The 12,341-nt window shown below is 41.0% G+C and overlaps 1 protein-coding gene and 1 long non-coding RNA gene across 3 annotated transcripts in view; one reads left to right on the forward strand and one right to left on the reverse strand.

The window, feature by feature from the left end:
• Positions 1-12,341, reverse strand: part of ttc41 (tetratricopeptide repeat domain 41) — a 44,199-nt gene that overhangs the window by 6,452 nt on the left and 25,406 nt on the right. For both annotated transcript variants that reach the window (XM_055650631.1, XM_055650630.1), the window contains 6 exons: positions 11,136-11,604; positions 9,486-9,725; positions 8,371-8,560; positions 5,813-5,997; positions 4,214-4,353; positions 2,276-2,459 (listed from right to left, as the gene is read on the reverse strand). In XM_055650631.1, the coding sequence (XP_055506606.1) occupies positions 2,276-2,459; positions 4,214-4,353; positions 5,813-5,997; positions 8,371-8,560; positions 9,486-9,725; positions 11,136-11,604 (1,408 nt within the window). The remainder of the gene's footprint in view (positions 1-2,275; positions 2,460-4,213; positions 4,354-5,812; positions 5,998-8,370; positions 8,561-9,485; positions 9,726-11,135; positions 11,605-12,341) is intronic.
• On the forward strand, positions 388-3,295 carry LOC129706367 (uncharacterized). Its single transcript, XR_008725043.1, has 2 exons — positions 388-737; positions 2,981-3,295. It is a non-coding gene; the product is annotated as an uncharacterized LOC129706367 (long non-coding RNA).

The following is a 12,341-nucleotide window of genomic DNA, read 5'->3' on the forward strand; positions in this document are numbered from 1 at the left end:
ATAGAGAAGGGGGAGAGGGGGAGGTGGTTCGTTCGCTCATGGCAGCGCTCCCGTCCCTCCAGTCACACACACAACCCCAGCTCCACCCCTCTCTCTCCCCGGGGACAGGGGCGGAAAACCCGGGGGTGCCAGAGGGGACACGTCCCCCCCATGTTTTGAGAGGTGGGGGACATGCCCCCCCAAGTTTTTGTAATCCGGATTTTAAAACCCGGTGAAATCTCCGCTTTCCGCGAGACAGTGGGAGTGAGACTGAAGATCGAGGGCGCTGATTGGACGAGAGAGACGTTGGTCAGCAGGCAATGGGGGTGGGACATGATAATTCAGCGCAATGATTGGAGGAGGGAGGAGTGGGGGGGAGGGGTGTGCGACTGAGGATACAGTGCGGTGATTGGAGGAGGGAGACGTGGCACAGACCTGCGCTTCATCCGCAGCCAGGATCGATCCCGGCCGGGTCTCTGGCGCTATCCCGCCCCCTCCCGAGTAACCACCCCACCCCACCGGTGGCCATAGAGGTCAGCAGCAAAGATCCTCCGCTATAGGATCTTTGGTCGGTAGTCAGACTGGCGCGGTGCCTCCAGGCCCACAACCAGCGCAGAGAAGCAGCGCTAAACCAGGTCAACTCTGCCTGTCCCGCCAGGTGAGCCTATAGCCCTTCCTGGACCTGCGGGAAATATGGCCAACGCGGAGAAGCAGCATTTAACGCTGGATTGAGCCTCCGAAGCCTCGCGCGTGTGAGTGTGCGCATGCGCGCGTGGCCGCCAAAAAATTGTGTACCCCGTCCCCTCCATGTTTTGATAGCGAGTTCCGCTCTTGCCCGGGGAGACGCGGTGAACAATACACAGAGGGTTGGGCCGGGGGTTGGAGCAACGTTTACAAACATCGGCCTCAGCTCACACCCGGACCCCGGCACCCGCTCCCGCCACCGGCCCTCTCCTCCCTTCTCTCCTTCCCCCCCTCCTTCCTCTCTCTTTTCCCTTCTCTCATTCATTCCATCCCTCTTTCTCTCCTTCCCTCCCTCCTTTCTCTACTTCCCTCCCTCCCGTCCTTCCTCCCTTCTCTCCTTCCCTCCCACCCTCCCTTCTCTCCTTCCTTCCCTCCCACACACACATAACGCACAGACAACTAACACACACAACTAAGTTAGGATGGGGTAGAAGCCCAAAGGATAGGATGGGGCCGAAGTCCAAAATTTAATGCCTGGACTGGTTTTTCACCAATGGTTATTGGTTTTCCAGGATCTATTTAATGAAATTAATTGTTTTCCATTTCAGTCACTAAAACAAGTGGTAGTGTAACTATGTACTTTTCAGAGGTGATCTACACATTTTGTTTGTTACTTGTAGGCTTACATGTATGCAGTTTTATCTTAAAATGTAGCTAAGATCTGTTTGGTCCATTAAGCGCACATTTTAAGCGCACACTTTGTTTACTTTCCATTCTACCATCGAGATATAAAGTCTATAATAGACTTTAATTATATTTCTATGAATCTACAGGCCTTAGCTGGGAACCTGGGGCTCACCAAAATTGTTCCTAATTGGGCCCCGCACCCCCAGAGGCCGGGGCCCTGGTTGGGACCCTTCTTCAACTCGAGAAGTTGAATTTATCCCATGCCTCAAGATGTTCTCTAACATTAAAGCTCACTCATGACAAACATATATTTTCCAGATAATAATGAAACTGAAAAGAACCATTGCATTCATTGTGGAACACTGATGGAAAATCACCATTGAGGTTTATCGCCCAGATTTTCAGACGGGATTGGCGCTCCCCCTAGATGTGACACAGTAGAGGTACAAACAGGGGATGTAATTTTATAAACACATGGGTTTTATTCAATGTTCAGAATTAAAGTGCAAATTGAGGGGTAACATTTGCGAAAGGAAAAAATAATTTGCGAACCCATGCCTCCCATACACATAACATCCTCCCACCATCTAAGTGTTTTACTGGAGTCGTTGCCTCCCGGGCCACACTCATTTTACTCCTGCATCAGGAAGAACATATAGGAGCCTGAAAACTTTAATGTCTAGATTCAGGAGCAGCTTCTTCCCTACAACCATCCTGCTATTAAACACTGCAACTTCTAAATAAGCTCTGAACCACGGTGTTTACAGAGTACTACCTTTGCATATCTATTGTGCTACTGCAAGTAAAAATGTCATTGTTTCATTTTGGGACATATGACAATAAAACTCTTCTGTTTTCACACTAACTCCTCTGGTATGTTATAACGTTCACTTTCCTGAGTGACATACAATATGTTTTCTATTACCTGTGCAAATTATGATATCTGGAAAATATTTCCTGAGGTTTTTCGGTGCATAATCAATGCTGTGCAAAGCCCTTTGAAAATGCTTTTCTGCATTCTGCAAATTTCCCGCAGTGAGGCTCATTTCTCCAATGCAATAGTGCACTTTAAAATTAATCTCTGTTTCCATCAGGTTCAAAGGACATGACTGCAATCAATCAAAAATATGCTTCAGATTTGGCAGTAATTGGACTTTTCAAAGAGTGACAAGAGACAAGATAATATGAAATACCGTACTTCTTTCAAAATTTTTCAATTTCAGTATCTCTCGATCAACATGAATGGCAAATTATTTTTGTGTGTCATTCCCTATCTCCATTCTTTTCCCAGGCCGGCCATCCTTATTTCCCACCATCATATTTATTTACCTCAGTGTTTTGCCATTCTCTGGTCTCCCAAACTTCATATTGTCAGTAACCTCTGCTGTTTTCTCTGCTTTTCATGAGATTCTTACCTCTCAATAATACATAGCTTCACTTTTTACATAATTTAAAGTGGTTACCCTTATGTTTAAATTCTCAGACCTCAGCATGAAAGAGCTGGAGCGTGGCGACACTTTGCAGGCTGCACCCTGCAGGTCATCTCCTTGCATTTATTATGATCGTTCTACTCTTTTAATGCTCCATTCTATCATAATTGCTAACAATGTTCTATTTAATCCACTTTCAGGTCTGGCGATCTGACAACCTTCAGGATTAAATGACCTTCTGACTAGACTCCCAGACCCATGTGTAATCAATCAGCGACCATCGAGATCCTCAGCCTTCCAACCCTCTAAAGCCTTGATCTGTCGTAGACAATGCCCTGTCACTGTGGCAGAGTCCCTGACTTCCTGGAGCATCCGAACTGTGAAAATCAACAAGATCTGACGACCTATGTGCAACGGCAGTCTGCAGGAGAGATCAGCTACTCAAGAGTCGTACAGCGTGGGAATAGCCTCTTCAGTTCAGCATGACAATAATAAACCAAAACTTAAAACCTAAACCTAATCCATGCACAACTTCTATATTCATGTGAGCTACCTGTATTCTCACTATACTCTTGATTTATTTAAATTGAACCAATGAAAATCACAGACTCCACAATACCCATATCACGACCCCAGTCTTTTAAAATAATTCCTTCATAGAAATTATATTAGGTAACGCACATAAATATTGCAATGTGTAAGCACATTTCTCAGTTCTATGTCTAGAGTTTAATGCATGTATACATTGAGCACTATTTTGATATCAGTTTTCATAATTTTATGTTCAGGAATACTAAAGTCAGTTAATCGTATTGCAGGACAACAAGGCTATTACTTTAATAAAGCACTTTTGAGGCATAAATATCTATAAAAATTTTAAACAAAAATAAAACATAGTACAGCACAGGAACGTATCCTTCAGCCCACAATGTTTGTGCCGATCATGATGCCAAATTAAACTGGTCTCATCTGCCTGTACATCCTCTATAATCCCTCTGTTCCATGCACTTCCATGTCCCTATCTAAAAGCCTCTTAAACGCCACTATCGTATCTGCCTCCACTACCTCCCCTGGTTCTGACTAACTATCATATCAATGCCTTCTCATAAATTTTATCTACTTCTATCAACTCCCCTTGACCTCCGGCATTCCAGAGAAAACAACCCAAGTTTATCCCCTGGTAGCTAAAACCTTATAATCCAGGCAGCATCTGGTAAACCTCCCCTGCACCTTCTCCAAAAGCTCCCCATCTTTCCTATAATGGGACGACCAGAACCACACACAATACTCCAAATGCGACTTAACTAAAGTCCTATAGCGCTGCATCATGACTTCCAGGTATATTTTTGTAACGATGTTTGTTTACGGAGAACCTTCCTACTCGGAATATTATTGGTATTTAAATGCAGGTATGACAAAAAGGTTAATTTTACCATTGGTAGCAAAGACTGGGCAATCAGGAGCAATTGTTCTGCTGCTGTGGTCTTCTTGAGTTCTTTCAGAAACTCGGCAGTAAAACATATCAAGGCAGCTTGAACACATTTGTTGTACCTCATCGCTGTGCTGTAACTATCTGCAATGACAAACAATGTTCAGAGGCATGATGAAAGTTTTCCGTTGAGAAATTAGGGTCTCTAGTATTTTAGTAACAGTAGAAAATGTTGGCAACCACGTCAGGCAGTATTTGTGGAAAGAAGGAGACTTATCATTTCAGGTCAGAGACCCTTCTTAAACTGAAACATCTTCAACCTGAAATATTCACTCATGTTTTTCTTTCCACAGATGCTGCCTGACTTGATAAGTGTTTCCAACACTTTCAGTTTTTATTACGTATTTCCAGCATTTGCATTTTTTGATGTTTAGTTACTTATTTTCACTTATAATCAATTCTTGCAGTGAGAAAGGAACTGACAAAGTTTGCTTCTCTCTCGTGTTTATATACACAAGATGTAACCAAGAAAACATTTTGAATATATTATGAGCGGACATAGCTTTCAGTAGGAAGGAACTGCAGATACTGGTTTACAGCGATGATAGACACAGGATGCTGGCATAACCCAGTGGGTCAGGCAGCATCTCTTGAGAGACGGAATGGGTGACGTTTCGGTTTGAGGCCCTTCTTCAGACTTAGAATCAGGGGAGAGGGAAAGTAGAGATATGGAAGATTTCTCTAACTTCAAGTAGCCATTGCCTTCCCACTCTCCGTCCCTCCCCCTCCCTGTTATCCTACTAGTTTCACTGTCCTGATTAATTTTACTGTTTCATTGCCTCGTTGTCACCTTCCCTTCAACCGACGGCAAAGGGCGGCATGGTGGAGCAGCGGTAGAGTAGCTGTCTGACAGCATTTGCAGTGCCGGAGACCCGGGTTCGATCCCGACTATGGGTGCTGCCTGTATGGAGTTTGTACGTTCTCCCCGTGACAGTATGGGTTTTCTCCGTGATCTTCAGTTTCCTCCCACACACCAAAGACGTACAAGTTTCTAGGTTCATTGTCTTGGGTCTGTATACTTGGTAGAAGTGTATGCCGGCTTGTGTTAATGTGAGGGGATCGCTGGTCGGTGCGGACTCAGTGGGCTGAAAGGCCTGTTTCCGTGCTGTATCTCTTAACTAAACTAAAGTAGACAATGAACCATCGTATATTTCCTTGATCATCGTCTACTTTGGTTATTCCTTTGTCCACACCTTACATGCTCTTTATACCCTTCCATATCTCTAGATTCCTTCTCCCCTGACTCGCAGTCTGAAGAAGGGTCTCGACCCGAAACATCCCCCATTCCTTCTCCCCAGAGATGCTGCCTAGCCCGCTGAGTTATTCCAGCATTTTGTGTCTTTCTTAACTGTAATTAAGGGATCTGTTTTGAAGATAATAAAACAGAGCCACCTACTGGTAATGACGTGAACTTCTGTTATTTACAACATTCAAGTTAATTAAACAAGAGTTCATTCAGTTTCAATCTTTAATTCCTTCAATTTTAAATCTTCAATTGTGAATCTTCAATCAGAAACTGCGAAAAATATCCTTTTGATGGTACCTGTGAATGTCGATTTATATTTCAATCCTGCTGATAGATTGGATGTGGCCAACAATTCATCTACCATGTTTTGATAGGAAACTGCAGGATCAAATTCTGCCTTTGATAACACATCCCAGTAACAGACAAGGTCCATTTTCAACTGGTATGAATGCTTTGAATTCTCGTAAATTGTATACATGATTCTAAAAGAAAAAATAAATAGTACCTTTTATTTTAAACATGATTTTTTATTGATATTAACTTTTATATTTCATTTTACTGCTATTGATATTAATCATCCAGCATACGTAATCTGAGGGAACCAGGTCCATAATCAACCAACCAGGTTTGCAATGAGATTGCAACAGTTTTGGAAGAGTTCCTGGCCATTGTGATCAGAATGAGCTACAATAATTTTAACTAGTGAGTATTATTGGCATCCTGTGAGACAATCAGGAAGCACAGTGGTGCAGCTGGTAGACCTGATGCTTCACAGCACCAGAGACCTGGGTTCAATCCTGGCCTCAGCGGTTGTGTCTATGTGGAGTTTGCATGTGATCACATGGCTTTCCTCCAAGTACCCTAGTTTCCTCCAACATCCCAAAGACGTGCAGGTTTGTAGGTTAATATACCATAGAACAAGAGTGAGTGGGTGATTGGACTTGGTAGGCCTGTTTCCATGCTGTATCTCTAAACTAAATTCAATGTAATTCACGTTAGGGAAACCTGCGTTATAGCAAACTTGTCCCACATTATTACATAGATGAAAATGCATGTTTTACTTAATTCATTAAAGGATTTTAGACATGTGATCTTTCTGGTTAGCTGAAATAATTAGTTGTTTCCAATAAATATTTGAGTTATTTAATCTATTCTAATAATTCTAATAAATACGTCAGAAATGCATCTCTTAGAGGAATATTGTATCGTTGCAATTACAGCATTTGAGTTGACTGTAATTAAGGAATGGTTGGCATTTAAAATAATTTAAAAAAAATTAAGGTGCCAAAAAAACAAAAGAAAAAAGTAATGTAGATGAACAGAGAAAGTAAGGTAGTATTTAAAGGAATAGATATAAAAAGTTGCAAGAAACAACAGGAGGTCTGAAGGTTGGAAGCATTTTAGAACCTAGCAGAGAAAATCCAAACCAGTGATAAAGGAAAGAAATAAGGTAAAGCTGCTGCCTCACAATGCCAGAGACCCAGGTTTAATCCTGACCTCAGGTGTTGTCTGTGTGGGGTTTGCATGTTCTCCCTGTGACTGCATGGGTTTCTTTCGGGTGTTCCGGTTTCATCGCACATCATAAAGTCGTGCGGGCTTGTAGGTTAATTGACCTCTGTTAATTGCCTGGAGTTTTCAAGGGGTGGATGAGAAAGTGGGATGACATAGAACTGGTGTGAACAGGTCTGCATGGACTCGGTGGGTCGAAGGGCCTTGATTCCATGTTATATCCCAAACGGAACTAAACTAAAATGTGGAAAGAGTGGCTAGATACATAAAAATCTGAACTGCAACAGCTTTTATAGGTAAGTAAAGGGAAAAGGATTAACAAGGACTAATGTGGGTCCCTTTCCATTAATGGCATATAAAGAAATGACAGAGGAATGAAACAATTGCTTGGTGTCTGCCTTCACTGAAGTAGACACACAATTGATGGATATATCAGTCAATCAAGTGTCTGATCAGACAAGGAATTGAGAAGGTTAAATGTTAATCAAAAATAAATTTAGAAAAGTTGGTGACTTTGAAAGTTGATATACTCCAAAGACCTTATGACCTTCATCTTAGAACTTTGAAAGAGATGGGTTTAGAGTTATTGGATGCTCTGGGGTTACCATCGTCCAAGATTCTATAGATTTTACAATTGTTCTGGTAGTTTGGAAGATGTGGCCCCACTAATTAAGAAAAGAGGGAGAGAATTTAATTGGGATATCATAAGTTCATAAAAAACAGGAGCTGAATTAGGCCAATCGGCCCATTGAGTCTATTCCACCATTCAATCATGGCTGACCTATCTTTCTCTCTCGACCCCATCCTCCTGCCTACTACCCATAATCTTTGACACCCTTATTAATCAAGAATCTATCAATCTCCACTTAAAAAATACCCAAAGACTTGGCCTCCACAGCCATCTGTGGCAATGCATTTCAGATTCACCACCGTCTGACTCCTCATCTCCTTTCTAAAGGTATGTTCTTTTATTCTGAGGCTGTGGAATCAAGAGTAAATGGACTCATTTGCAACAAGAATAATTTCTAAATATCATGTTTTCAAAGGTTTTCTGTGGAGAAGCAAGGACCTGATGACAGCATTCCCTGGAGAACAGCGCACATGCAGAGTGCAAACATTGCCATTAAATATCCTCCATTAACACTGAATGTCAATACCCACACCAAAATATTACAGAAAATTATGAGCTCTAGTAAAAGTCATATGCATTATGAGGTCCAGTTATAGCGTTTAATGGAGTTTTATCACATGGGCGTACGGCCCTCTAATAAGAGGTAGATGCCTGACTAAAGGTTGGGACTGTGATGATTAAACACTATATCAAACAAGATAAATTGTTTACTTACAGAGGATTAGATAGAAAGGTACATAAATCAGAGAAGTCTCCACTTGTTTTCAGATGCCAAGGTAGCTCCTGGTAAAGTTTCATTGTGTAAGACTGCCGTGACAAATACTCTTGAAATAGATGGTGAAATCTGCTCCTTTTACATGTAAATGGACTTTTTAAAGTGGATTCTTTGATTGGAACAAAAGTACCTGTAATTTAATGTAACAAAAGTTAAACTACCCAGAGAAATAAGAATTGAAGATGCAGATTACTTTTCGAGCCATTAAATAGTTTTTTTCAATTAGCATTCCCTGGAGAACAGCGCACATGCAGAGTGCAAACAATGTCAGTTCAACTTTGCCATTTTGGTACTTTGTGAACCACGAGGTGGAAATGCTTTAGCTATGATTTGAAAATTACTTACTTCTGGAATTATAGCCTTCTCATTGAAACATGTTTGTGACCATTTTTCACTGTTCTGCGAATTTAACTCAATCTATCTGTTTGTGATCTTCATGAATGGAATGGCATCCATTGTCTAACCCAAAAAAGTAATTTCTTTAGTTCTGCCACTGAGCACACATTGCTTCTGTAGCTGCACAATTTAATGTGAGGTTTCTAGAGCAGGTCCCAGCACAGTACAATTGGCAGCATAGTGACGCAGCGGTAGAGATGCTGCCCTGCAGCGCCAGACACCCAGGATTTTGTGATTACAGACACCATACACTATACCCAAAGTAACATTGCTCATATTGCTAATTCCATATTGCATTACAGTTACTGCTGATGGGAATTCTGCATAATTGTCTGGAGAATTGGTTACCATTTCATAGTGCAACAACAAAAATACGTACTATAGAGTCAAAGAGTCATACACCATAGAAACAGGCCATTTGGCCCAACTTTTGCACGCCGATCAACATGCCCCGTCTATGCTCGTCACCACCTGCCTGCATTTGGCCCATATCCCTCTAAACCTATCCTAATCATGTACTTGTATAAATGTTCCTTAAACATTGTATCATTGTTGACGTGTGATTGAGATTCTTTAACTGTCCATTATAGATAACGCAAATAAAATATGGCTCTCAGACTTTAATCGTCATCGTCAATGTTAAGACATATATATTTTACCTAGTAGGAAATATCCTACAGCGTCCTGTACAGAGTGGTGAGTGAAATTCAGCAGTCCATCTGGCATTTCTTGTATCCACTCCATGGATGCAGCCCGGAAAAGAATCCAGTCGTATTTGCTGACCTTGTCTGCCCCATTGTAGCCCAGATACACTAGAAGCTGATGGATGTCCACTTCAGTTAATCCGCAACGTGATATACTAAGCAGACAAAGGACATCAACTACCCATCCCGTCGGTCCTGCAATATATACAAAAGGAATAAAGAAATAAATGTAATTTTAAAAGTCAGAAGTTACAATAGATGCAGTACATTCCTTTAAGTTACCTAATTCTTAATATTAATTTACTTTAAAGAAGAGAGCAGAATCTGTGATGCCCATGCCACCAATGCTACAGCCAGGCTAATCGCTTCCTCAAACATATTGTGAGTTTGAATTAGATCATAGCTGATCTGCCCTTAATTGTTCCATAACCCTTACGTCTAATAAAATTACATCAACTTGAATTGCTAGATTTTGAATTTCTGCCCCTCTTGAGTGGAGTTGAAGGTCTCCACCATTCTTTGTGCGGACAAATGCTTTCGATCATGACAGTTGTTCGAGCTTTAATGTTATGGATTTCCTTTGATGTGAACACCCCACAAAGAGAAAAAGATTTTCTCCATTGTCATACGTCCCGAAACAGAACAATTAAATTCTTACTTGCAACAACACAATAGATATTTATACAGAGTACTCTGTAAAACCCATAATAAACAAGAAAAAAAAGTTTGTCTGTAAGTCTGTTTATTTTCTCTTTTGCACTACCTGTGTGGTATTCATGTATATAATGATCTGACTGGATAGCACGTAAAACCAGCATTCCACTGTATTTTTGGTACGGGTGGCAATAATAATCCATTTGGATACTTAAGCAATTGGCCTGGTTGGTTCAGGTGTACAGATTATCTGCATTGTCAGCACCATGTCACTTTAACATTACATGGAGTGAACCATGGACCATGTCACTTTAACATTACATGGAGTGAACCATGGGAGAAGATGAATAGGATATCTGGTGCAGTTTTCTTTGCCATTGTTGAGGATGGAGAGGCACAAGAACAGTATTTCCAATTAGCTGTCTGCTGCCCACCACCATTCTCGACTAGATATAGTGGACTCTTGAGTTTCACACAGAATGATTGCACCACTTTACACCTTCTTCGGCTTCTCTTTTTAGATTTTTGGCCTTTTTACAGTTTGTAGGTACTTCTTGATTGATTGATGCCTGGTGATACAAAGTAGGTTTCTTCATTGGTCTCTTATCTTGCTCGAGATGCTCATTGGGAAGACTTTGCATGGTCAACTGGGCTGACCTACTTGGGCAAATCTCTACCTTATTTCATGTCTGTTCTATAATGTGACCAATGGCTCCTCCAGATCACTGAAGAAACGTTACCACAATTTCTGCTTAGAACTGAACGTTTCAAGTATAAACTAGAAAACAAAATAGATTAAAAGCATATATTTGTTACAAAATAAAATAACAGTGAATATTATGCAGTTGTCTTTCCCAGCATATTGTTTCTTTTTGCAGATTCTGCTTATTGTTATATGGTTATATGGTTTATTGCACACATTATATGAAAATACAAATTACGGAATCTAACCTGAGCTGGGGCAATCAGAAGCACTAGCAGAGGTAGCGATGTCATTTCCTCTCGTAGTTTTTCCTATGTCCTTAATCCAACTGTAGTCTTCAATCCATCGCTTTAGGACAGCATTCCACAGCTCCGGAATAGTGTGACAGGCAAGGTATTCCTCCAGATAATCAGCCTTTCTGAATGGTCCAGATATTTGGAGCTCATTAGCCAAAATAACCAAGACCAGTGGTAAGCAACTGAGTTTTACACTCATAATATTTTTAATTTGGCTCTGACTTATTTCTTCATGGTGCCCAGTCAGATGTGCCTGGAAAATCCTGGCTTGTTCTTCATAGTTCGGTACACTGGAAATATGTACCACCTTTACATCTTGATGCTTTGACAGTGATACATAGGCCATGTTGAAAACGGCAGTGGTTACAATAAGTCGACACTGAGCTGGGAGAAATTGTGGAAGCCATGAAAATTCCTTTACCTGTACAGAAAACAGATAACATCAATTAATCAACAAACTTTTGCAAAGTACGGATTCCCAGTAATCCAAAGGAGATGTGACAAATTGCTGATTTTTCCACTTTTCATAAACCTTTTATAAATAAATGTAATTAATCATCAAATCACATGACGATGGGCACTGAGCCATGGAACTATGCCTAGTTTTGTGCAGAGATTCAATATTCTAATGAACCAACACCCAAAGCAAGTATGTATTAAAACCAGTAACAGTCATAGAGTCATACAGCGTGGGAGGAACAGGCCCTTCGGGTCTGATGAAGAATCCCGACCCGAAACATCATCTACCAATGTTCTCCAGAGATGCTGCTTGACCGTTGAGTTACTCCAGCACTTTGTATATTTTTATGTAAACCATTACCAGTTTCCTGCTCCTATCTGAAATGATAACTCTGTTTCCCTCTCCTCAGATGCTGTTTGACCTGCTGAGCATTTACCAGCATTTTGTATTTTTATTTCAAATTTCTTGGCAAGATTTTCATTGCACCTGCACCTCATCGTACTTGTGTGTTTGACAATAAACTCAACGACATGGGTTGACTTGACTTGACTTTTCTATTTTTAATGATACCAATCTCATTCATTTTCTGTAAACTCTGAAATACTGTATTATGATTGTTAAACCCCTTTTTCACGGGGCGACTTGACGCAAGAGTTAACCAGAGTTGAACATCGTGGGAACCTCTTGCGATAACCGTA

The sequence above is a fragment of the Leucoraja erinacea genome, chromosome 19 (genome assembly GCF_028641065.1).
Source record: "Leucoraja erinacea ecotype New England chromosome 19, Leri_hhj_1, whole genome shotgun sequence".
NCBI classification, from domain to species: domain Eukaryota; kingdom Metazoa; phylum Chordata; class Chondrichthyes; order Rajiformes; family Rajidae; genus Leucoraja; species Leucoraja erinaceus.